Raw genomic sequence first — 27,596 nt, 5'->3', positions numbered from 1 at the left:
ATGATTTAATCATAATCGTTATATTCAATTGACTGCTGTAACCAGATTCTTTATCAGTGCCTGGTTTATACTTTTGACATGTACAGTGTAGTGAATAATCCGGCGGTCGAGCGAAGATGACTGCGCTTGGCCGATACGGTTCGTTTAGTTTCTTCTAGTGATTATACATCAATATGCATATATTGCATTTGATGCCATCGGTACCCCTTATTTCAGCGGGATGAGATGGCTTATTGATATGCCCTGCTCTATGTTTTTTTGAACTTGCTACGTAAGTGACTTATACGTCTGTCCACTTTAGTCATGCACATTATTTTCTCAAATAAAAAATCACGTGGACTTGCGCACCTCGGTAATTTGGCTATTTTTTTTTACATTTATCCTTAATAAGAACAAAAATGGAATACGAGTATATGTGTTACCTAAGGACACGAGTAATCTTATAAAATCAGTTTGTTTATTTATAACAAAAGCAATGTATTGTGTGTGTTTTCTGAAAAAAACAACAGCGTGCTTATAAGTCATAACAGCCATACTATGATACATGTTGTGTTAAAATAAACGAATAGTATAAAGATCATTGATTGGTATTAATACAAGTACTTTCCTCGAATACTTTCCGCAACAAAATAAGACAATTTTGTCCTCGCAATAAGTTAAAAGGTGTTATAGCGTCTTGATGAAAAGTAAGTCTGTTTATATAACATATTTGTATCAAAATATACAATTATGTATATTCACATACCGTCATTTTTAGTGGTTTAAAACACTATTGTTATTACTGCGTTTGTCGTTTATATTTGTGTAACAGAAAACGATATTTATATTTGCAATAAGTGTTATTTGTAAAAGACTAAAGGTTAATCGGAATTAACTGTAAAAAGTTTTGTCAACAGTTTTGTTAAGTACTATAAGGTAAATAGTAGTACAGACAGACATTTTATTTCACTTGCACAGTGTACATCGTCAACATCACATGAAGTTGGTATTGATATATGTCAATATGTAAATTCGCAGAAAAACAAGTGTAAAATGAATATATACAATGCAAATGCATATTGAAGTACAGAGAATGAACACTTGGAAAATTACGTTATACGATTTAACAAATTCAATCTGATATTTAACGATTCCTTAACAAATAAACACAGTTTTATCAGTTCAGACATATCGGTTGATTGTAGCAATTTTACATACTAAATGACAGATGGATTATTATAATAATATTTTTTCATGTATTTCTTTCTTATATCAACAAATGTCGAACAAAACATACAAAATGAAATTCGTCCTCAATATCCGTGGCATTACAGCACTGACAATATCTTTCTTGTCTAGCAATAGTGTTTCCATTATATCTACCAGTCGGTATACGAAGGGCGTGAACTGATATTCTTAATCGGCATAAATGAGTCTAGGTAATTCTCATATATTAAAGATTTGCCTGAAATATTCCAAAAATGTCTACCACTGAACTACCTTCTAGTTTGCGGTACCGATTTTGTTTATATGCATCTTTTATTCTTTATTTTAGAATCAGTTTAAATGTTTGTACATTAATATCATGAACGCTGTTGAAGACATAGCTAATCCCGTTATCATCAAATAATTTCTTGGCGTTATAAATCCTATTTCGGCAGCCTTTGGCGTAACCTACGGAATACCGTTAGTGCCATCGTGGTTACACATTTAAATCCAGAGTGCGACAATGCGATACGTACTATCTTCATTTTTGGAAGACGTTTACACCTCGTTCTGTGCTCTTCCCAAAGGTTATTAAGCAATTGACCTTCGGTCACGCGTCAATCTTCAATGACGGCCTCACTACGTTTTTGGCGTGTCTTTAACGACTCAAATAAGACATCGGCGTTTGAAATTTGACGGCACTACAACACACAACATGACAGGGTTTTAAAAAACCATAGACGTACTGGGAACACATATGTATTGCCACAGCCACTCCGGACGTCAGTATTTATTGTTAAGTTATTAATTATTTATCAAATGAAATATATTTAAATGTGCTTTAATATGACAGTTATTTCTGTAAAAGGTTAAAACATATTAATATAGACCTCTCCTTCTTGCAATGTTTATGACGAGATGAGAAGAACGTTTTACAACGTACAAGACAGATGTTTCAACAACAAATACATAATATAAGTCGAACATACGAATTAATATTAATATTACATGCATAATGCCGAACGCCGCGATTAGGTGAACATTTACTCGTGATATTTTATAATTATAGTTCTTTATTGAGTTTTTAATGGATTAAGCAGGATGCTATATTACATAAAACCGCACGCCTTGTAAACAGAGGTGACGTAGGTTACAGTTATGATGACGTGTTGTAAGTTTCACTCAGTACGAGGAGCATAAAATATACGATACACTTAGCGGCAAACGTAAATAACTATCCATAATTGTTTTTCAACTGGATACGATCATTGAAACCTGTTTCTTTCTCTTTATTTTAAACGAATATTGAACGATGAACCCATTCCTTTTTTCAATCCGAAAAGCGAACTGACGTCTACCTTTAATAATAACTACATTCTCCAAACTGGATCACAAAGCTATTTACATTATTTAATATGTAGCTTAAATATAAAAATATTATTTCTAACAGATTTCTACTTAGTTGTATTTCTTTAAAACCCATGCTTTTGCTTGCGGCTGTTTTACACGCAATTAGCCAGTTATTTATTTCTCATTTTAAGCGAATTAAGACCTGTTTTTTTCGCATCATTATTATTATTGTATATTGTCCCAACCGTAAACATATTGTCCAACACATTTTATGTCATAATAATATCATCATAAAAACTTTCATACGACATATCTCTAAATAGTTGTATTATTCGAACTGCAATTCATAACTAGGTCAATCATGCTGTTCAAGCCAAGGTAGGGACTCGCATTGTCTAACTTAAATGCTATACTTGTACATATAGCTATGATGTAAACATTATGATCCCTTCATATTTGCACTTTGTCCTGTTCACTAGTCATCACGTTCCTTTTTCGAGGCTGAACCCATGAACTGTATTGTTTACATTGAATCAAACTGTTCATGTACTAACATTTTTACATGTAGTTACGATTTCAAATAATTGTATGTACTGTATTTAAACACATTTTCAAACAGATTGCTATATTTATAATGTTGGTCTCTCTCTCTGTATCTGTCTGTCTCTCTTTCTCTCTCTCTACCCCACTCACTTCAGCCCTCCCGACCTAAAAGAACTCCCGCCCTCCCTCCCCTGCTCCCCCCCCCCTCCCTCCCCCATCCCTCTCCCATCCCTCCCTCTCCCTATGCCCTTCCACATTTTCATACCCTTCTCCGTCACCCTCTCTTTCTTTCTTTCCTCCTAACTCTCTCCCTCTCCATCTCTGCTCCTCTCTCTCTCACTCTCTTAATCTCCATCTTTCTCTCCCCTATCTCTCACTTCACTTCTCAAGGGAGACCTCTCTCTCACTCCTCTTTCTTATCCGGGCTAATTCCTCTCAACCCCTCGCTCTCCGCCCCCCTCTCTTTCCCTCTCCTCTTTCTCTTTCTCTCCTCCATCTCCCCCTTCTCTCTCTCCCTCCCTCCCTCCCTCTTCCCCTCTATCTCTCTCTCATTCTCCCTCTTCCTCTCTCCCCCCCCCTCTCTCTCTCTCTCTCTCTCTCCTCTCTCTCTCTTTCTCTAGCTCCCCTCCCCTCCTCTCTGTTCCTCTTTCTCTGTGTTTTTCCCCCTCTTTCTCGACTTGTCTTTCTCTGTTTGCCTGTATCCCTCCCTCTCTTTCTCACTCTCTTTCTCTTTTTGTGACTGCGTGTTGTTCCTCGCTTTCTGTGACGAGCGCGGTTTATCAACTAAACTGTGTACTTCTCTTGTTGTTGCTACGTGTGGATTAAATATTGCCTTTACTTTTTTAAGGCGCAAGCGGATGCACGATAACCAAATTTAACTGACCGGGAATTTAAAATTGTTGATTATTTGTTTCGGGGCAGTATAATTATCTTTTATTATTACTTCAGTTGTTTTTGTTCCAGTAATTTATCCGAAAACAAGCTCTCATCAGTTCACAAGGGTGCATTTAAAGGAGCGCGGATCTTAGAGATACTGTAAGACGTTTTCAGTGTTCATACTCATTACATATAACGATTGTAAGTTATTATTTCATAATGTTCCATTTGCTTGCGACGGATGCATCGCTGTATGTCGTTTTTAAGTACAAACACATTATTATACGAATATTTTAGAACTTTGACAAGGCTTGATCAGAAAACTAACACGTTTCTTAAATCGAGTAAACTTCTATAGATAAAAAGCCGTTAACGTAAAACCGTTACCAACGCGAAATTTTGCAAATCAAAGTATCAGTCATCTGTTTAATATGCCTTCGATTATTTGTTTTCGATGCAGTAAAATTATCGGTGATTACTTCAGTTGACTTTGTTTTTGTTTCAGGGATTTATCCAACAACAAGCTCTCATCAATACATGAAGGTGCATTTATCGGAGTGCCGAACCTACAGAGACTGTAAGACGTTTTCAGTGTTCATACCCAGTAAAACTAACGAATGTGAAGTTATTATTTTGTTAATCAGACTGACGCATCACCTTATGCCGTTTCCAAATACAAACACATAATTATAAGAATTTTTTCGAACATTTTACAAAGCTTGATTAGAAAACTAACACGTTTTAAAAATTAAATATAATTCTATTTATAAAAAAAATTCCCTAGAAAATATTTGCGAACGCGAAATTTGCAAACTAAAGTATCCTTCATCTTTTGACAATTCATTTATCAGAAAAAAAATATGTGATTTATTCTTGTTTGTGATCATTTAGTGTTTATGTTCGCTTAATTATTATTTTTTTTTCCATATGAAAGTTGAATGCAAAATTGGCCTTTTAATAGGAATTTTAACTTTCCACGTGGGATTTGCGTTTCTTTTAATGTGATTTAATTTTTTCCTAAACATTTATTTTGCCACTTTAGGAAATCGGAAAAACTATATGTTTGATAATTTTAAGTAGGCATTTTATGTTTAGTTATAAAGTTCAAACCGTATTGATGTTTTTGTGCCAATTTTTGTTTGAAAGATATCGATAGATTTTTAATGGGGAATACTATTATAACAGGAAAAAGTTTTATTCAATTTCATATATCCAACGTTTAACCTGATTTGGTTTTAACTTATTACTTTTATTAAAATTTCCTTTAGAAAATGAATTTTATAATATGAAAAAAATCGGGAAAAAAAGTTCGGATTAAAAATAAGCAATAATATACTTTTTTAATTATCACACTTAATGCTGATTCTATGCTAAGGGAAATATTTTGATCAATTTAATAATGAATTTTTTTTTAAGCTTAACATTCAAGTTGTCTTTCAAAATATTTCTGCATTTAATGTAATTGGTTACTTTTGAAGCGGTATTGTTGTTTTTTTCGAAAACCGATACGAGTAATATCCGTATGATACTTTTAAACGTTTATATCCACAGGCGCTCGGTGACAATGTTTTGTTTATTTTTATTTTTTTTTATATATTTATGTTTTAGTTACCCGTTGTTTATTATAATGCATACACATACTAAATCATTCCTTACCAATTTTTTAACTTTATTTCGTCTGCCATGGTGATTTCCAGAAAACAAATCAGCGCGTCCAAAGTTTAATCTTGCGCCCATTGTGTGTATTGGCTGTTGTTGTAGAGAAAGTGCGAAGTTACCGGTTAAACAATTGGTAAGGAATGATTCATGTTTTTGCAATTTACAACATATTTTGTTGATAACCCCATTAAGTGAGTGCAACAATAGTTACAGGGATTTATAACATCGTCGGTGGAGGTTTCTGTTGAAACTTAAAATAGATAAAAAAAAGAGCGAGGTCTCTGGTCTGCGCGCGCATTTCAATAAGCGAGCGGGATGACAGCGATTTAATTAAGGGTAATGCCGCACTTCCGTTGGTTGAGAAAATGGCGAGTGATTAACCTTGTCAATATCTATATACATAGTCGAACTATCTTTTTTTAAGAAAACGTTTTGTTGGAAGATTTTCATTGATTAAGTATGTGTATGCATTGTAATAAACAGCGGGTAACTAAAACAAATAAAAATAAATAAATAAAAAAAACATTGCCATCGAGAGCCTGTGTTTATATCTTCATTTAAAGCACTATCTAATCACATCGTCGTCGTCGTTATGATTGTCAAACTGACATTAACTGTCAGGCTTATGTTTTGATTGGCATTGCTTGTTGTTCTATGCGTCTACTTGTTGCATTGGCAAATATTTCTTCTTTGTACAGAAAAAGAGGTCCAGCATTAAAAACCACGAGAATACTATTCTTTCCAATCTTATTATTTTAATTCATGTATATTAAAACAGCACGCTTGATAAAAAGAAAGCACATATGATTAAACTGGCAAATTGTTAAAAAATACAATCAAGAATTAAAAAAGAGTGTATATACCAGTTATTCTATACTGGCTCTGATATTTCTTTTTTTTATTTGTATTTTTGTTACAGCTTGTTCCGTTTTTGGGAGAGTTTCGATAGATGGCTATTTATAATAGCACGGGTCCGTTCCTAAAATAATTATATTTCCCGCCGCAAGTAACGATCGATTTTTCTAATATATTATAATTCGCATATAAAAAAGTTAACGATTGACGCAATGGAACGAAACGCATGTTGCCAAATAATAATTTTAATATATTAAGGAAGAAAATGTACATTTTGCTCCACCACAAATAACGCCTTATGATCTTTCTTATTTGGTATTCATTAACTTGCCTCTTTTCTTTGTTAGCAATTTTGTGCACCGTTTAAGACCACTACCGCTAATTACAGTTCTTGCTTTGCGATTGAATTTAAGAAAGCATTTCCATGTACAAGAACGAAATAAATTATTAGTTTCGAGTTTTATATATTTTTCTAAACAAAACTTAAATTTTAATATCAAAATTATTGTCCCAGATGAGAATAAGCTATAGCATCTTTAAACAAAGAAGCGCATTTATACAATTGACCTCGTTTTACCCGAAGAGGGAGGCGATATTTTTTTTTGCGTCAATAATCGTTATAATTCGCGACAATCGAAAATAATTTATCCATATAATCTTAAATTAAACCAAAACTTGCAAAACCGGTTTTATAATCGATGTTAATGTGTTTCAATTATGTTTAAATATTTATTATAGTAATGTTCAAACCAGTTTTTCGCATCGATGGCGAACTTCTCATTTTGACAAAAAGACAGAACCATTGATTCAATGTATATTTCAGTCCCTTCATATGCGCAACATATAAAAACGCATTGAAATGGTTTATTTTGACACATTAAATAAAAACCTATCAATAAAGGCACATTTCTATTGGTATTTACGTAAAGAACTGGATTGTTTAACTTGGGTACGCACTGCAAAAGGTTTTAAGGTGATAAAGTTGAACGAGTAATTGAGTTTCCAGTTCCCTTCAGCAAGGATAATGAAAGTATCAGGGAATATCTGTAAGAAATTTTTAATGTAGACCCTGCAAATTATTAATCCTTGAAAATTAACCGACTTTCTGTCCCTATCAAGAATGTTAATAAGAATCAGTGTCGCTCACGAAATTCAATATTGTTGATAAAACATCAATGTGTATTATCCATGTCTAACAAGGCTGCTTGGAACTACTAAGAACCAATCTTTCCGACGTGTTCAATTTCTTCATCATCATCATGGTCATCGTCACCGTCACCGTCACCGTCATTGTCGTCGTCATCGTCGATGTTGTCGTCGTAGTCGTCGTCGTCATCTCCTATATCATCAATCATAATGTATCGATTTCGGGAAATAAAATCAATATCATTTGAAAGTAGCCCACAACGCTTAGGGTAAACAATCTTTTGAAGACAATTTGAATGTTCAGTTTAAATTGGTTAAATGGTTCCCCTGAAAAAAAATAATACTGTAAGTGTGATAATTTAAAACGTAATATATTTTTTTATTTTTAATTTGAATATTTTTTTCACAAATTTTCATCATAAAACTTATCGTTTTACTACGAAGAAATGGCATTCAACCTGAGGAGTGTTATATTTGTGTGGAATATTTCAGTGTAGTTTATTTTTGTTCCAGGTTTTTATCTGGCAACGTAATCGGCTCCATTACCGGCGATGTATTTTCAGGACTGACGAACCTAAAAAGATTGTAAGACGTTTTCAGAGTTCAAACCCAGTACATATAAAGAATGTTATTATTTCATAATGTTCTAATTGCTTTAGACTGATGCAACACTGTATCATATAAAAGTTTTTAGAACATTTTACAAAAAAATTGACTATAAAAATAACACGTGTCTTAAATTGAATACAATTCTATTTATAAAAATCAGTAAGCGGAAAACCGTTGCAAACCCAAAATTAAAAAAACTTAAGTATCCTTCATCTGTTTAATATGCCTAAGGAAAACGTAATTGTACAAGTTTTTATTGTAAAATAAATAACGGATTATATTCGCTTAAAAATACTATTTTATGTATTGAAGTTGCGTGTAAAAAAGCCTTTCCATCGGATTTGTACCTTTTCTCAGGGGATTTTCGTTTGACTTCGTGATTTTATATTTTCCCAAATGGATTTTGTACCCCATTTAATGCATGAAAAAATATATAAAGATTTTTAATTTTCCAAGTAGGCTTAGTCTCTGAATAGTTGTACATTTTAAGAAGTATTGCAGTACTTAGGTAATTTTGTTTGAAAGATGGCGATGGGAAAACAAAATTAATATGTAGCTTTAAACTTCACATTTTATTATAACAGATTTCTACTTAGTTGTGTTTATGAAAGACAAACATTTGCTCTGATGCTCTTTTACGGCTTATTTAAAAGCAAAAAGCCAGTTCCTTATTTTTCAATTTAAGCAAATAAAGAACTGGTGTTTTCGCACTTCAATAATTATTGTCCATTCTCCCAATCGCAGCCCTTAACAATACAACTCACTTTAACTGAAAGCGCCCCAGGAAACCCGAAACAATGTGAGCAGTGTAATACCATTGGAGCACTGTTCGGTATTTTAGCATGAACTTACATAGGGTAAGTAAATTGGAAAAAATAAAATGTTCAAAGTCCAATTTGAAACAACTGTGTATTAAAATTGATAACAAATCCTGACAAATTATCTTACAGAATAAGCCAAATGTGGCTCCCCGAAGTGGAGATCGGGCAAAATGGGCCATGTTCAAGGCATTTAGGGGAGAAAAACTGCTTTAATTTTCAAGCCACTACAATAATTAAAATATTTTTACAAACTTACACATGTCTGCTATAACCTCTCAGCAAGGTTTTTACAGAAAACTATTTATTGTGAAGAAATTTGCGTTTTTAATGACCATCATGGGAAAACATGGATACCATCTGGAGAAGATCAGGAAACCTTATATGAGCAGTGACTTTATAATTCTTTACGGTGACAAAAACCTATTTTTTCGCCATTTTGTTGAAATTTCTCTGCTTTATAGAGGCATATAGTAAGTGTATGTGGGCATTTATGCATATAAATGTACTTTTAATGCTTTATAATACAGTATATGTTATACTTTGCATTTCATCCAACATCATTTCAGAAACTTGAATCCTTTGTCTGATATATAATGTGGTTAGACTATGTCCACTTAAGATATGTAAAGCTGCTAGTTTTATCTTAATTACTCACTCGTTTGCCAGTTTGTGCTAAAATTACACTGTGTCACAATGCTGTTATTGCCCCGCCCCACATTATACCCCCATAAACTCTGTTTGGGGGGGGGGGGCTATACAGGAATCAGTTTGTCCCATCCGTCCCTGTCCCAGTACGTCACGTCCGTCCCGATTTTTTGTACGTATGTCCGTCCCGATTTATTTTCATGAAATAACTTTTGAACAAAACCTGAAGGATTTTTTCCCTACCTACTTACCCATCCTTAAATACCATATGGGTCGCGAGAAGGGAAACAACCACTATTTTAATGTTAGGCCCAGTAAGTCGTGTACACAACTATGGTCCCGGATCAGACTGTGCTGATAAGCATGTACCGTTTTCATCTGGATCAACCACCATTGAGCATGTTTCTATTTGACTAGAATAAAAGATTAAACAAACGTAGATCCTCCTGACTCATGAGCTAGCAGTATCTGAAATATAACTGCCTCCAAATCTGATACTATTACTTTTAAGTTTTACAACTTAACACATGATATCAGCAATGGAAACAATAATGATTTTAAATACAGTCATATTGGAGCCCCCCTTGCATTCTTCTCGTGTCTGTGTAGATTTGGCCTGTACTTAATCGGCTTTCTAAATTTTGAGCATTTCAGTTCCAGCTCTTGATGAACCGCGCGTATGTGTTCTTTCAGCGAACATGGTCCCATATATTTAACACCACAAATGCTACAGCAGTTCTTCTTCTTTCCTGAACATTTTTTGGTATGCATCTTTTTTGCCGAGTAGCTATTAAAGCGTCTATTACAGGTCATACACTCATGTGGCCTTAAATTGCCGTGTGTATTTAAATCATCATCTCGTGCTGTTTGGATCGAAACGTCTTATCACAACCTGGATGTTGACACTTTACTATCTTGGATGGAGTTCCATATCATGTGTAGCAAGGTGGCGCTCTAAGTTGAATTTACTACTGAAAGACTTGCTACAATGTACGCATAAATGGGGCTGATGTTTTGACCGTTTTTGTTCCAGTAGTTTGCTTGAATCTTCCAAGAAAAGTGTGCATCGAGAACACTTGTATGAGTCTACACTTGAATAGACCTTAAAATGCTTTGACATTGATCTTTTCACTTTATATGATTTGCCACAAATGTCACAATTAAAGGGTTTACATATTTAGAAATGAGCCATCAAGTATATCTGGATCAATGTATGCCTCCTCAGGATCATCAGCAGCATCTTCTACAAACATCTCAGCATCAGCAGCGAAAAGGTTTTGCAGCGGATCTAGATCTGTAGGTGACTCCATCTGAAATACATGTAAATCGGCATTGATTAGTAACTAAAAAGTCAGGCTGTAAGGAAGTTGTTATACAATTAAACATCCACTAACATTCAATGTCAATAACAAACGGTCATTTCCAAACAATTTTACAAATGGCTACCTCTTAGTTTGGTTTACCTCTTCTTATCTTATCAGATATATGGTATGCACGAGTCGGTGTAATACAAGGCTTGCTACCTCTCCCCATTTCAACATTTCAAAAAATGAACTTTAAACGGGTATCTATAAATTGTTGACTTTACTGTATCCCATTTTCCTATACAACTTTCCTATATATATTATGCAACCAACACAGAAATTCAAGAGTAAATCAGGCGCCATTACGTCCATCAAGGAAACCCACAACTGCAGAACAGCAAATGCAGTATACCTCATTACGTGTAATGTGTGCAACAAGCAGTGTGTTGGTCAGACAAAACTGACTATGAGCAAAAACGCATAAAGTCTGATTGGAAAAACACGTAAATTTAACAGATCCCCCGTTGATGCACATTTTAGCGAACGTGATCACACGTTTGATAATATCGTCCTGTTCTGTATTGAAGCCAATGAAAAATGGTCAGACGAAACACGAAAACTTCGAGAAACATAATGGATAAGGCGACTCAATACTCTTCAGCCTCATGGAATCAATAAAAACGACATATAAAAATAAACCAACTTAACGCAAAATTCTCACTTCCATTGAGAATTTTAACGTAAAATCGATATAATAAACATTTTAAGCTCCAGTTTGTATCACATAATTTAATAAGTGTAAGTAACTTATCACAAAAATAAAAAATAAAAAGGACACAATACTGAATGCTAAACATTCACTGCAAATTTAAATATTTTATTCTTACATCGATATAATAAATATCACGGGCGCCGGTCTATGACTTAAATAACTTTATTAAAACTTTATAGTTTTAATTTGCGTAATAAATAATTACAAAATAAAACGACACATAACTATACAAACAAGACTGAACGCCAAAAAGTTAACTTCAATTTTTACAATTTCATTGATATCATGAACACCGCGCGCGCCAGTCTAAAGCACATGACCTTAATCAGCGTTAAGTTGTTCCTGTGGAAGCAGATTTTTATAAGACAATGGTTCTATTGTGCATTCGCACTGGAGAATCGTTAAACAATATATGTACAGTCCCCGTGAAGAAGACGTATAGTCGAAAGCGCTAGGGTATAAGATACTCATTTTTAACACTGTTTGAACAATTTCTTTCTCATATATATATATATATAAATAAAATAAAACGCTTTTATTAATTGTGCCGTAGCTTTCGACCTCTCGGTCTTCTTCAGCGGCGTTTATTTGTGAATAAGCATATCATCTTTAGCGGAAGTGACTTTATATTATCGCACGTTACATTGCGCGCCAATTTTAGTCTTTTGTGTTTAGTCCATATGGTTTGAACGTCCTCAGTTTGCGCTTCCAAAGTTGTTCGATGGTCTTCCGGTACTCGTCGGTTCCATTTAATTTTTCAAGTCGCATGACCCGGAAGTCTGCGACGCTGTGGCCGTTTGTGTAGAAGTGCTCGGCTACCGGGTCGTTGTGTCGAGTCCGTATCCGGGACAGGTTAAGAAGAAGACGCTGGTACAGAGTACCTCCCGTTTACAGCGTAGACTACATTGGTGGATTTGCGGGTGACCTCGTTCCGCACATTGTAGCTTTTGCCGGTGGTGTCGCTGAACTTTTCAGCCTCCATCATGCATGGACAGATTGCACACCTCTATTTTTTATAAAAGGCTAAAAGCGACTTATTATATATATATATATATATATATATATATCAATTAAACACCTGTTACTCAAACAATCTGAAAACAACATCCACCCCTCTGCAGGTTGAAAAAAGTCTTAATTTTTCGGTAATAAAGTAATGTTAAGTTTGTTGAGGCTCTTAAAAAAATGAATCAAAGAAGTAAGGATTGCGATCATCACTACCACCTACTTTAAAACTGTGACCAATTAAATATTATACATACAACCCCCATATACACGTATCAATACATAATTCTATGTACCTAACCAATTAATTTATGTGACAAAGCAGTCATGTCTCTTTTTAAATTTTTCAAAATAGTGTTGGTAAAACGAAATAAAACTCGAGAATGTTGAAAAGGCACTATTTATAATAAAGACATTTAAAAGTAGATTTGTATGCATTTTGTGCCGACATACACTTACTATATGCCTGTACAAAGCAGAGAAATTGCAACAAAATGGCTGGAAATTAGGTTTTTGTCACCAAAAAGAATTATAAAGTCACTGCTCATATAAGGTTTCCTGGTCTTCTCCAGATGGTATCCATGTCCCAACATGGTCATTTAAAACGCAAATTGCTCCACAAGAAATAGTTTTCTGGAGAAACCCTGCTGAGATGTTATGGCAAACATGTGCAAATTTGTTAAAATCCTTGAATTATTGTAGTGGCTTGAAAACTAAATCAGTTTTTCTCTCCTAAATGTCTGAACATGACCCATTTTGCCCGATCTTCTACTTCAGGGAGCAACATTTGCTCATGTTTTTTTTAATTTGTCAGATTTTTTTCTACATGTAGGCCAATACCTTTGTTATTAATGTTAATACACAGTTGTTTCAAATTTTAATTTTCCCAATTTACTCAACCGGGTGGAAAGTATGACATAAAATATTTCAAACAATATATCTTTACACTGTTGTATTTAATCATGATCAATTTTCTATGTCAATAGGTAAACAAGGGCTAAGGAACAAGATCCCTGTTTATATTCAAACAAAATAAGTAGCTAACTTAAATAACGACTTCATATACCAATGGCTTTATATACATTAATCAGAACCACGTAATTTTGACAATCATTTAACATGTTTTCCTGATGTGACAATATTTATTTTAACTTGTCAAATATTGCGTAAGAATAAACACTGGCAATATTTTAATTCATGTCTACATTTGGTTCAATATTATTCCACATTGGTAATATATGTTGATGACAATTCCTGCTCACTTCGCAATAATGCAATATACAGTAGATAATCTAACATAGGAGAGAACAGTTCATTTTGTTGTTTAAGTCGTAATTGGGCATCCCTCTTTCTGGACATTCTTGTTAATTAGAAAATATATGTGTAATAGGATCCCTGTGTTAACAACTTTATAAAATACAAAGACCAATAACGCGAGTTATTATGTAAGTATTATTATGTGACCAAATAATGAGTACAAAGGCTTAATTATCAAAAAGCAAACAATTCATCTTTCCTAATTTAAACCGAATAAAGAACTGGCTTTTTATTACTTTAATAATTATAGTATAATCTACTAACTGCATCCTATAACTAGGACAATCATGCTATTCAAGCCAAGTTAGAAAATGGCTTTTTTACATTGAATAAAACTTTTTATGAACTTAATTGAGCCATATAAATATACATGTAGTTGCGATTTCAACATAATTGCATATATTGTAATTGTATGTAACACATTTCTGTACAAATTGCTCTATTGATAATGTTGGTTCTTTTAGGTACATGATACGGAACAAAAAGTTGTTCCTTATTCCTTGTTCAATTCTTATAAAACATGTGAGTTGTCTTACTAAAAAGATTACTTTATAACTTTGTATGTACCAAATTAATGTATATATAAATGAACACCATCTGTAGCTTTCATAGCACATAACAGTTCTGTTATTTTAACACCCACCAACGTAGGATAAATCCAAATAGCGACTGAATAATTATCAATGTACTTGTTTCTTATTTCCGATTCAAACATAATAAGGAAGTTGTGAGAGTACTTCAATAGTTGTTGTACCCCAACCTACTACTCTGGCAATCATTTCACATGTTGTCATTTATTTCAAGAATGGTATTTGTTGATTGTGTTTCTTTTTCATCTTCGCATTAATTAATAAGGAACCAATTTCTTATTTCTTATTGAAACCGAATAATAATGTTTCCAATGCAAACTTAGAAAATAAAAATACAAAGTCCCAAATTTGGAGCAAGTAATTTTTTTTATTATTAATTCCACAAAATTATTTAATTGTACTGGCTTATTATTCGCGTCTGAATGATACATACAATAAACATTCTTTACCTTATGCATAATCTCAATAAGATTATAAAACTTAACACACATTGGTTTAACTTTGTGTGCCTTTGTCTTAAGATTGTGTGTTTGACTGCGAAGTGTTGTTTCTCAATTTAACTGTGCACAATTCTGGTTGTTACTATGCATGGATTAAATAGTTTTTAATTTGGTCCAGGCAAACGCGCAAGCACGTTGACCAATTATAAGCTTATTAAAAGTCTTTGATTATGTGTTTCGAAGCAGTTTAACTATCAGTGATTACGTATGTTGATTTTGTTTTTGTTCCAGGTTTTTATCCAAAAACACTCTCTCATCAATACACGAAGATGCGTTTAAAGGAATGCCGAGCCTAGAGGGACTGTAAGACGTTTACACAGTTTTAAATCAGTACATATTACGAATATGTAATAATGTTTTTGTAATTTTCAATTGCTTTAGACTGATTTATGTCGTTTTTAAATAAAAACACTAATTATAAGTCTATTTAGAACATTTTGCAAAACTTTAAATATAATAAAATTCCATTTATATTAAACGTTCAGTGGAAAACCTTTGCAAAGTTCGCAAACTAATAGTATCCTTTATCTTCTTTATATATAAGAAAAAGTGATTGATATATACTTGCTGAAAATCTTCTCTTAATAATTATTCAGTTTTGTCATATGAAAGTTGTGTGCAAAATTGGCCTTCCAATAGGAATTTTACATTTTCTTCTATGATTTTCGTTTTGTGTCATTGTGATTTTAAATTCTTTCTATATGGTATGTTTCCCACTGTTTGCATGGAGGAAATCTTATGATATTTTTAATTGTTTTAAGTAGGCTTTTATGTAAACTTATAAATTTCAAGAAAACATTATGTATTTGTGCCAATTTTAGTTTGAAAGATATTGATATAAAAAGTATCTTTTTCGAGATAACGTCATAATGGTAAAAGATATTTTTTTAATTTCATTTATGCAACAAGAAGATGCATGATTTTGTTTAAATATATGACATCTAAATATTTCCTTTAATACACTTTAAGCTTTATAGTCTAAAGAAAATCATTTGATTAAGTTAAAATTAACATTTAAATTGTCGTCAAAAATATATCTTACCCATAGCGTTACTTGTTACTTTCAAACCTATATCGATTAAAGTTCCGAAAACCGATAAGAATTGTATGTTTGTGAAACTTTGAAACATTAATACCGCTGGTGTACTCACTATATAATCACGTTATCGTCACCATTATGATTGTCATCGAGATTAAACAAAAACAAAAAAGCATTGAAAAACATTAACTGTCTGGCGTTAGTGTTTTTATTTCATTACATGTTGTTTTCCTTGCCTTTATTTTCTTTGCATGGAAGCTAATTTGTTTCTTTAAGAAAAAAATGGTCTAACATTAAAGACCGAAGGAATACCTTTTATTTCCAAACCTTTTTTTTTTATATGTAAGCCTTTTAAAACAGTTATGTATACACTACAAACACATATTTCACATCCATTAACCAAACTAATTGAACTCAAGTACACAAGGAAATCGGATTTCACACTGTCTTGAAATAAGATTGTTCTCTCAAGCAAGATTTGTGGTTGCATGATAAACGGTACACACGCATTGAAATATTGTCCAAAATTACAATTATGAGTTTAGAAATGATTGTATATATCAGATATTCTGTACTTGTTATTAATTGCATGTTTGATTATTTTTTGCATTTTGGTTAAGGTGTGCTGTCGTGTTTGGAAGGATTTCAATATATGGCCATTTATTTTACACCTGGTTCATTTATGAAATACCGGTTACTATATTTCCGCCGCAAGTAACGGTTGATTTTCGAGTATAGTCGTTTTCGAATAATAAAAATCCAGACGCAAATTGTGAAAAAAATGTTTTAATATATTCTCTTGACAGTCGGGCAATTTTGTGAAAAAGATTATATGTTGATGCACGGTTATAAGCCTAATCATATTCCTACTTTAACGAGCGCAATTACGCAAATGCACAAATTGCTCAACCACAAATAACACTCTATAATATACATTATTTGCTTTTACAGTTTGTCTGTTTTCTTTTTTAGCAATACTTTGCACCATTTTAGATCAGTACCACTCAAACCTAAACCCAACCCTAACCCTAACCCGACCCCTAACCCTAACCCTTACCTCTAACCCTTTTTTGGGGTTATTACCCCTGACCATGCCTCGCCCGTTGTAGTTTTCCGCCTCCCTCAAATTACGCAGCTTTTATGCACTAGTTGAAATTCTTAAGAAAAATTATTATACAAAGTTATATTGAAAAAAGCAGGCACTTACCGGTGTGTTGACTTCCATTAAGATAGTCACGTGATCCTGCACCCTGGTATTGATGCAAATTAGAGATGACCCAATTTTGTTAAACAGTGTTTGTTGTACAATACACTATTAGCACGTTTAGAGCAATGCTATGCCTCTGGTACTATCCATAGTAACAGACAAATAATTGTTTTGAAAAAAGTCTAATATTTCCTTTTAATTTGCTTGACTTATGAATGGTAAAATTTTGGAATGGTAACATACACTAATTTTATCGAGATTCCAATAAATAATGATATTTTATATGGTTCTTATTGTTAATTTTACTTTCTAAAAATGAGTTGTTGCATATGTAAACAAAGTATGTGCGCGCATACTAGTGTCGCGTTAAACGCCGTATAATATAATGTATTTCCGTGACTGGTCGATAAAAGTGGTAAATGAAAAACGGTAATAGGAAATTCATATTTGTTATATCATATACATGTCGATCAGTCAGAGTATGGTCAATAAAAGGGAAATTTCATATAAAAATGCTCTATAACATCAGTCTCTATATACAGATAAAAAGTCACCAGAATGCAATGTTTTACGTTTCATTTTCAAAATGTTTCTAGGGGGAGGACTTTCAAACCCCCGATTGCTGGAGGGGAACACCCCCTCCCGCACCTACCCCATTTGCCACTTCGTTGCTCAATAACATTCGTTTGTGGGAAAATTCGCATCCCCATTTTCAAAACCCTGGCTACGGGCCTGCTGCATTATTAAATGCATTATTATACAAAGGTCAGTTTTATTTCAATCTTAACGCAGGTGTTTCTTTAAAGGAGGACTGGTTTCCAAATTATCATTAAGAAAACCATCATACTCAGATAGTTTGCAGTATTTTGTGATATATATAGACACGTGTTAAAAAAATTGTCAATTGGAGCAATAAACCTCCAGTCACGATATTTAATGATTAATAATATTACCTGATGGCGTCTATTGCTTGTGGGAAGAACATTTACGAATAAATTGTTGGAATACACGGTACATATACTGATTTTTTGTTTCATCATTCCTGTTTCAAACACAACATATTAAAACACAGAGGTTCACAGGGAACATCGATTTGAATTTTTTAATACCACCACATTGATATCTGCTTGATATCCTGTTGCCTGATATCTTTTTTTATATCACGGTCAACAGGAAGTTCATATATCAGTCATGTGTGGAGGCTACTAAGACTTAATTTTACATGATCCGTCCTGAATACTTACTTAAATATAATGAAACATTTACTGATTATTATACACATTTTTTAAGATGGGGTGATGTCAAACTCAAGACAGATGCTTCAGGAAATTAATTTCTGGAGTTCAATGAACGGCAGACAAAGACCCGCATTGAAGCAAATGCATCAGATGTCAGATGTTTTCCTCCCCACAATTAAGAAATAGGGACCCTATCTACATTTACAAACATTACAGTGATAAAAGGCCACCCGGCTTCAGCACTGATGATAGCAAATTCTACCTGGCAACAAGAACCGTGCCCTTAACTGACAGTTCTGATCAGTGGTACCTACGGCAGAAACTTGGTGAACAAAAATTGCCAAAATGTTGAAAACTATGGCAATCGAGGCCACTTTTCAATAAACAAAAAAACATAAGTAATCATTCTGCTAGAAAACACCTTATTCAAAACTAAGGGACTCCAATATTTGTTTCATGCACTTCTGTCAACCCTTCCGAAAGGAACATTACTCTCCCAACCCACCCGGCAGTTTCACAAGCACAGTTTCCTGGCCATAATCCAATAAATGGCATGTTTTTTGGAGCTGTACTTAACGTGCAGAACCTCAATATCTACGCACAACCACCACAGTAAACCAAACGCGCAGTATATATTCCAAATTCTAATAAAAACATCATTCAATTCTTTGCACGTGTTGACACACTGCGAAGACGTGAGCGACTGCACTGACCTTGACATGTTACAACGGTTATCAAGTTTTGCCTTTAAAATGTATAATATATGCTTTCATTTTGTGTAATAAAGTATTGATGCTTAAAGTTTTGTTGCAGAATTAAAGAAGAAAGAGAAAGAAACAGCGTCATTAAATTACATAAAATGGCGCTACTTTTCGTGTTGAGGAACAATGCTATTTTTAGAAAGATTCATACGTGATTAACGAATGCAGCGGCTCCAGGGCGTAGCGATTATTTTTCATTAAAAAATGAATCAGTTGAAAAACGGGGTGAGTGGTGCCAGTGGTATGATAAACAGAAAAACAAGCCTCGCCGTTATTTTATTCTAAGCCTCGCCTGATATATTATAAAATGATCAGTCAGTGACCTGTTATTCTCTATATCCATGTCTAGCTTGGCTGCTTGTACTGCTTACCGACTTCCTCTAACACGACAGGAAAGAATCATCTGTGTGTTTTTGCGAATTCTACATGAGAAAGCATATGTTCTAATTTTCATAAGTTGTTTTTAAAGTTCATGGGCATCACCAGAGTTTGTGTTTGGCAAATATATAGCACGCACTGCACTGGAAATAATGACAATGACAGTGTCTCGTATTCATTGTTAATAATAATGTTATTTTCTATTTACTAATCGCACCGTTGTACTGCTGAACAGACGGTTTCATGACTACATCTTAAAACTTCACATGTAACAACGTTTAATTAGTTATGCCAACAGATTCGCCACATGTACTGATAGTCTAAGATGCATTGTAGATCAGGAAAAAAGGAAGTAAAGGGCTCGAATGCCATGGAACGTCTTCAGTACCCTTCTGTAAATAGGAACAGTCGGGTCTTGACAATGTTAACGTTTATATTTAATGTACGTCATTGACCTTTAAATGAAACTTATGAAGGTGAAAACTTATGCTTACCCAGTAAGACTGCGCGACAACAAAATTTTTTGTTATTTCATGTAGTGTTAGAGTCAATTGGACATAATGTTCGCATAATGTTCTCAAATGGACCATAACATTAATTTTCAATTAAGAGCAACAACAACAATTGTTTTACACACTCATAAAATACAGCTATTGTGTATTGGTATAATTCTCTTAACACAACATTTCTAATTTCCCCCAAAAGGAATAATATTTTTGTTATCAAAACAATATCATTTACCTGAATGTAAGAAGGAACTTATCTTAAGCAGCGCTTTGTTAACCAAACATTGCGGCTTAACATTGTATTTGAATGATTAACGTAACTGTTTAATAATCTTTTATTTTTCCTTTTTTTCCTTTTCCTGATTTATACTGTACTAAATTGATTGTCCTTAATACCCACGTTGCACTGGTATGGACTCCATAAAACAGTCCGTATCTGGAAAACGCCGTTACTCTACGAAACACACACACAAAGTATTGTTTCTCCTTGCGAAACAAATGGTTTGTCAACAATAGCATCCGATACCTTCATTTTGTTTAATTCGCTTAAACGCATCGTTCACATCTCGTTATGTGTGTTTTCACAACGTTTTGGTTTGCGATTGACCGGCGTCCATGCGTTTTTTTTCAAAGACGTCATGACGGCCTCACTGCGTTTTTGGCTAGTCTTAATATCAACAGCGTTTGCAGTTTGACGACACTATGATCAAATACGCTACAGGGTCTTAAAACCCCATAGACGTATTGAGAATTCATAACTCATAAGGGCAACTATAAGGCGTTTATAATAGTGCCCATTAGAACGCAAAAGCTCGGCTTTAGCCGATTTGGCATTCTTTCTGCCTTTTTATGAGTTATCATGACGGCGGCAAAGTCTGCTAGGCTAAGCTTGCGAGTCCTTGGTCACCATAAACAAGAGTAAGAACGCCAGTCTTATGTGACGGGAGATACGATTGAGGCAGTGTAAAGCGTTTATGTTTGACATTCGGACGTTTAGCAATAGTTTTCTATTTAAATTGTTCATTGAAATAGTTATTCACCAAATGCAAAAGCTTAAAATTTGCATTAAAGGGGCCTTTTCACAGATTTTGGCATGCGTTGAAGTTTTTCATTAAATGCTTTATATTGATAAATGTTAACATTGGATATAAAAAGCTCCAGTAAAAAATCAAGAATTAAATTATAAAAAGGTAACCCTCAGCAGGGCTCGAACCACTGGCCCCTGGAGTCATGGAGTAAAAACGTCTCCGACTTAGACCACTCGGCCATCCTTCTGGATACAAAGTCAGGTGTATTTTATACTTCATATAACCAATCCTCGTAGTTTCACAAAATCTAACGACAACAACAGAACTCTCCAAATTATTAATTCGTTTCCCGTTGCAACGCTTTATAATTTTAGGGTTTTTAAATCGTCAAAAGATGCATATAATGGCTATATTAAAGCATGGTAAATGTTCAGTATTACTGTTTCCTCATAAATATCATTACTTAAACGAAAATTTGCGAATCTGAAACAACTTTTTTCAATTTGGTCAATTTACCCAAACGTGAAAAGGCCCCTTTAATGTGATGGTAATTTCAATACACTGTATACAAGTGTTAATATGAGCCTGACGAGATGTAAAATACGTTTTAAAATGTACAATAAAGATGTTTAAAAAACAAATTCATGTATAAGTAGAACATGCCACTGCATAGTAAATGCCTCATGAAAACAGTCGTAATAACAAAAAAACAAAAACAATGAGCCAACCGAATAATTTTTAATTTGGAGATGCAATTTAAAAAAGGAATCTGAAACGTAACTGAAATATAAACACTTTTTTTTTCAAGAACGCACAGTATGTGTATCTTCGGAAACTACAAAGGCATTACACGCATGCAATGTTTTCAGTTAAATGACCCAAACGACACGTGTTTTCAGTGATGTATTTAATAAAGCAAATTCGCAGCTATTCATATGTTTTCCTTAATTCATAATGTCGTCATACTCCACGAAATGTGAACTTTGTCGAATGTATTATGCATGTTTGTTAAGTGATGCTTTCATGAATATATTTATTTAAAAATATTGTTGAACATTTTTAACAAGAATGGACATAAACTATAATACGACTGATTGATCGTAGGATAAATTTTTCTTTAAATGTAATTCAGTGTAATTTAAAAGGTTGATTCAGAACGGTTGAAGCGTAATTTCATGTTTGGTTTTTAAACTGTATATTTCCGAGAGCAATCTGTCTGATTTGGAAGTCTGAGATTAATTATAATACAATCGTGTGCCTCTGTATCGAAGAATATAATTAAATAATTTTAAAATATGTTTTTAACACATTCGATTTAATTTTTTTGGTATTAGTCATTACTTTTTTATAAATCTAATATTGCAAACGAGTGTATGTTTTTGGGCAATCGGGCGCGCACATACCAGACACGGATAAAATATCTGTGTTCTTCACGGGGACATTAAGACCATGCCGATGACGACTGCCGTTTCAGTGTAATGGAATGCATTTCTTACACTTGAATCTAGATTGTTCGCAATTTCCTTTATTTGATAGGGCATTTTTGCCAATACATCAGGCTAAAATTGTATTGAATTAGTATTATGTAAACAATAAAATAAACTTTAATGTTATATTTTATATACATGTAGTTTACTGTAGATATGCGGTAGTGTAATTTGAAGCCAATACAAACAAATGAACCGACGAAAATAATTGCGAAAAAAAAAATCATTCTCCTAATTGGCTTTTCTACTCATCATTAGTGACCGGTTGTGTTCAATCATGTGAAAGTCTTTGTTCCTTACAATCTCACCCGGTTCTGATTTCAATAATTTACCAGAAATCGGCAATTGAAATATTTTCTCACACCGTGCATGGAAAAAGTCCCGTGAAATGATTAATTGTTAAAGTAGGCTTGTATATGTATAATGATTATTTTTAAGCGGTATTGTTGTTATTGTGCCAATTTTTGTTTGACATTTATTAACAGAAAAACAACAACACTATTTTCTTTAAAAGACCGTAATTTGACATATTTTATTTATTGCATATATGCAACGATTAAGTTGATTTATTTCAAACATACTATTTCGCAATATGTCTATGTTTATTAATATGTTTTCACTATTCAAATTTCATATTAAAAATGGGGAATAAATCGCATGGGAAAGAATCCTACCTTAGCAGTTGAAAAACAATCCCACTACGTTTTCTTCCCTTTTTCAAAAGTGGCTTTAAATTCACATTTCTTGAAGATTATATCATTGTTGTAATATTGCATCGACTGCTATAACCAGTATTCACATCAGAAATTCCGGTCGTTGCTACATGTGGTTAGAATATAGTCTCTCTTAAATAAAGAAGATGCATGTTGAAGAATTCCTACCTTATACAGCACATGCGAATATTTGTTTCTGAAAGTATAATTATCGTTGATTAGTTCAGTTGACTTTGTTTTGTTCCAGGGACTTACATTTGAACACGCTCTCATCCATACAAGACGGTGCATTTAACGGGTTGCCGAACCTTCAGTGGCTGTAAGACGTTTTCAGAGTTCAATTGCAGTACATATAATGAATGTAAAGTTATAACTTTGTAATTGTCTATTTGTTTCGGACTGTCTTATCAGTGAATATTATTTTCGAATACAAAATAGATTATTAAAATATTTTTTAGACATTTTTTATAACTTTATTAGGAAACACTTCTTTTATAAGTTAACAAAATCTAAGTATAAAAATGCTCACCAGAAAAACTTTGCAAAACTGAAATATCCTTTATCGCTTTAATATGCCAATAAAAGAAAAAAGTATTTCAGTAATGCTTTTTGTGAATTCAATAACTGAGTATCTTCGCTTAAAAATAACTGATTGTTCATTATGAAAGCTGTGAGCACAATTGGCTTTCCCATGGGATTTTTACCTTTTCTCAGGGGATTTTCGTTTTGCCCTGTTATTTTATGCATGGAAAAAATATTAATTAATTTCCAATTGTTCACAGTAGGCTTGCTGATGTATAGTTAATTTGTGTGACCAAAGGACATCCGTAAACTTTTAAAATAAGTTCATATATTAATAGCAAAAGCAATACTCTGTGTTTTTGTCTTTGGTTTAGTCTGAAAACAGTGGAGTTTTAAGTAATAACAGCCATACTATGCTAAATTGTGTGTTAAAGTAAACGAGTAATTAAACGATTATTCATTGGTATCAAACAATTAACTTTCCTATATTACTTTCATTAACGAAATAAGAACATTAAATATTCGAAATTCGTTTTAAAGTTTTTATTGCAGCGCGTTTTAATGAAAAGTATGTCATTTTATATAATACGTTTGTATTAAAATATGCAAATATTTACATTCACAAACCTTCATTCTATTTTTGTATGATTTAAACAAGTTGTTTTTGTATCATTTTTTGCTATTAAATTTAGAACTTAGTAGAGAACGTTATTCAAACTAAAAGCCACTTGTTTTCAAGTAATGTAATTGTGAAAGGCATTAGGTTAATCAGAATAATCAGTAAACAGTACTGGAATGTACTGTTATGTTAATAGTAGTTGTGAGGTAGCTAAATGGCTTGTTGTAGTAGTGTTAGAAGTATTTTGTTGTTGATGATACAATACTTTTTTTATAATTAATTGTACAAAGATTGGCTCAGTAAAATGTAAGAAGTATGCGAAATTATCAAGTTCTAGCGAAAATCAATGATGTGACGATGCGTAAAATCATAGATGATGAGAATGTTGTCGTATTTGTTATTGTTTTTTATGATTAGGATGAGGATGACAATACATTTACTATTATACGAACTTTTCCGAGCAACAATTATAAAAATATATGAATTTAAAATCAAACAACTCTGATAATTAGGGATGACACAATTATTCGAATATTTGAATATTCGATTGAACGGTCAGTATTCGAATAACAGAATTTGCATTCGAATATATTTGCAAGTTTACTGTTTCAAACGCATTTGTCCTATTATTTAATTAACTGCAAGCCGCTTACTAATTGTCTACCGAAATCAATTATGATTAACATGTTTGATTTGATAGGTATTCGTATGAAACTGATAACGTGGATCTTATCAGCATCGATTGCGCAATTGCAAAATACACGCTCGAAAAATCAACTATTGTTTGTCAATTAGGTGCCAATTAAGGCTTTAAATTAAGGCAGCTGTTCTGTTTTTAAAATGACTGGCGAATAATCTTCTGTGATCACAGTTTAAACAGCCATTACAATGCTTGAATTACTCAAATTTGACAACAACAAAAATAATGATATAAATGTGCGATTGAAAACAAGAGATGTGTTCGTCAGAAACACAATGCCCCCTATTGCTTTGATTTTTATATATATATATTTTTTTACCTTTGACCTTGAAGGATGACCTTGACCTTGAACTTCCACCACTCAAAATGTGCAGCTTCATGAGGACGCCGCTTTGAAATTATTTTTTTTTGACCTTTGACCTTGAAGGATGACCTTTACCTTGAACTTCCACCACTCACAATGTGCAGCTTCATGAGAACGCCGCTTTGATATTTTTTTATTTTTGACCTTTGACCTTGAAGGATGACCTTGACCTTGAACTTCACCACTAAGAATGGAATGTGCAGCTTCATGAGATACACATGCATGCCAAATATCAAGTTGCTATCTTCAATATTGAAAAAGTTATGTGAAAGTTTTCGGACGGACATACGCCATATATTTGACATTTGACCTTGAAGGATGACCTTGACCTTCACCATTCACCACTCAAAATGATCAGCTCTATGAGATATACATGCATGCCAAATATCAAGCTGCTATCTTCATTAGTGAAAAAGTTATGGCCAATGTTAAAGTTTTTGGACGGACGGACTGACGCCATTTATTAGATTTTTGACCTTAAAGGATGACCTTGACCTTCACCTGTCACCACTCAAAATGTGCAGCTCCTTGAGATGCACATGCATTCCAAATATCAAGTTTTCATTTTCAATAATGCAAAAGTTATGGCCAACGTTAATTTTTTTTTCGGACGGACGGACTGACATACACACATACTGACATACTGACACAATGACGGACAGTTCAACTGCTATATGCCACCCTACCTGGGCATAAAAATGTTTTTCAAAAGATATTTTTTTGTTAAAAAATACGGAGCGGTTGTTTAACGCTGTGATAAAGGATTAAATTTTAATTCTGAGAATCACTGAAAGGCTTTGTGATGTATTTTTCATGACTTATTCAAATGTTCCAAGTCATAAACGTTGATAAATGTTATTGTCATAATACAATTTCAAATACAAATAAAATTCTATGACATGATTGTTTGTATATGTGCTCGATTACAGGATCGGCCATAGTACTAGCCTACACCTATAGGGTTATTCGATAGCAACATTAACAAATACAACAACATTGTAAGTAATAAGCAAACGGTTATAACTTACACAATATAGAAATTTAAACATTCAAACCGTTATATGCGATTATTCGAATACCGTTATAGGTATGCGATGCCATCCCTACAGTGATAACCCAGTGGGCACCAAAAACATTGCTGCAACGTTGTATTTAGGTTGCATTCAAATGTTGCAGTTTGGTTGTCACAATGGTGTATATGAAAGTTTTCCTGACGTTTTTTCCAACGTTGCTGCAACGTTGTATTTAGTTGCACAATTTATCAAAACACGTATTTCTTGTTTAAATTGCCAATCGCTAAAAGTTCATCTTAAGCATATATTAAGCAACTGATCTGTAAAATTAAAAAAAAATCTAAATTTACTTTAATTTTGAATTTGACTGGTAATTTTCTGGTTATCCTTCCGACTATCGCTCTACGCAAACACATTCAAACTGGCCGGCAAAACAACACAAAGACCGTAAATCGATGCCTCGCGCATGCGTTAACATGCGAGATTAAACAGCGTGGTTTTGAATTTTTCTTTTAATTTTAATATTCTGTCGTTAAAACTTTACAGATCGATAGTGCGAATAAACAAATGTTTATGTTATCCTACAAGTAAAACTATTATTAGAAAAAATAATATACGTTCCACCTAGCGGCGATACTGTATACAATGGAAAAAACTAGCGGCGATACTGAATTCAAGGAAGAAAAGTGCAGAAAAAACTGCAGTCGCTAAAACAGAGCACAATTACCTAGAAGCAACGTTGTGGCAACATCCTTCTCAAACGTCCGACCGACGTTTCGCGTGCAACGTTGCAGAAACGTTCTTAAGTGGTTACTAACGTATCGACCAGAATGCAACGTTTCTG

The 27,596-nt window shown here is 33.4% G+C and overlaps 1 protein-coding gene across 1 annotated transcript in view; it reads left to right on the top strand.

Moving 5' to 3' along the window:
* The first annotated feature begins 4,047 nt into the window (after nt 1-4,047).
* The window catches only part of LOC127840567 (leucine-rich repeat-containing protein 15-like), an 84,844-nt gene continuing 61,295 nt past the window's right edge, over nt 4,048-27,596 (top strand). Inside the window, exons 1-5 of the mRNA XM_052368977.1 lie at nt 4,048-4,113; nt 4,460-4,531; nt 8,128-8,199; nt 15,409-15,480; nt 23,782-23,853. Coding sequence (XP_052224937.1) covers nt 15,461-15,480; nt 23,782-23,853 — 92 coding nt within the window. The 5' untranslated portion in view covers nt 4,048-4,113; nt 4,460-4,531; nt 8,128-8,199; nt 15,409-15,460. The remainder of the gene's footprint in view (nt 4,114-4,459; nt 4,532-8,127; nt 8,200-15,408; nt 15,481-23,781; nt 23,854-27,596) is intronic.

The sequence above is a fragment of the Dreissena polymorpha genome, chromosome 8 (genome assembly GCF_020536995.1).
Source record: "Dreissena polymorpha isolate Duluth1 chromosome 8, UMN_Dpol_1.0, whole genome shotgun sequence".
Lineage (NCBI taxonomy): Eukaryota > Metazoa > Mollusca > Bivalvia > Myida > Dreissenidae > Dreissena > Dreissena polymorpha.
Note: the sequence above shows the minus strand (reverse complement) of the source record. Positions and strands in the feature narration are given on the sequence as shown.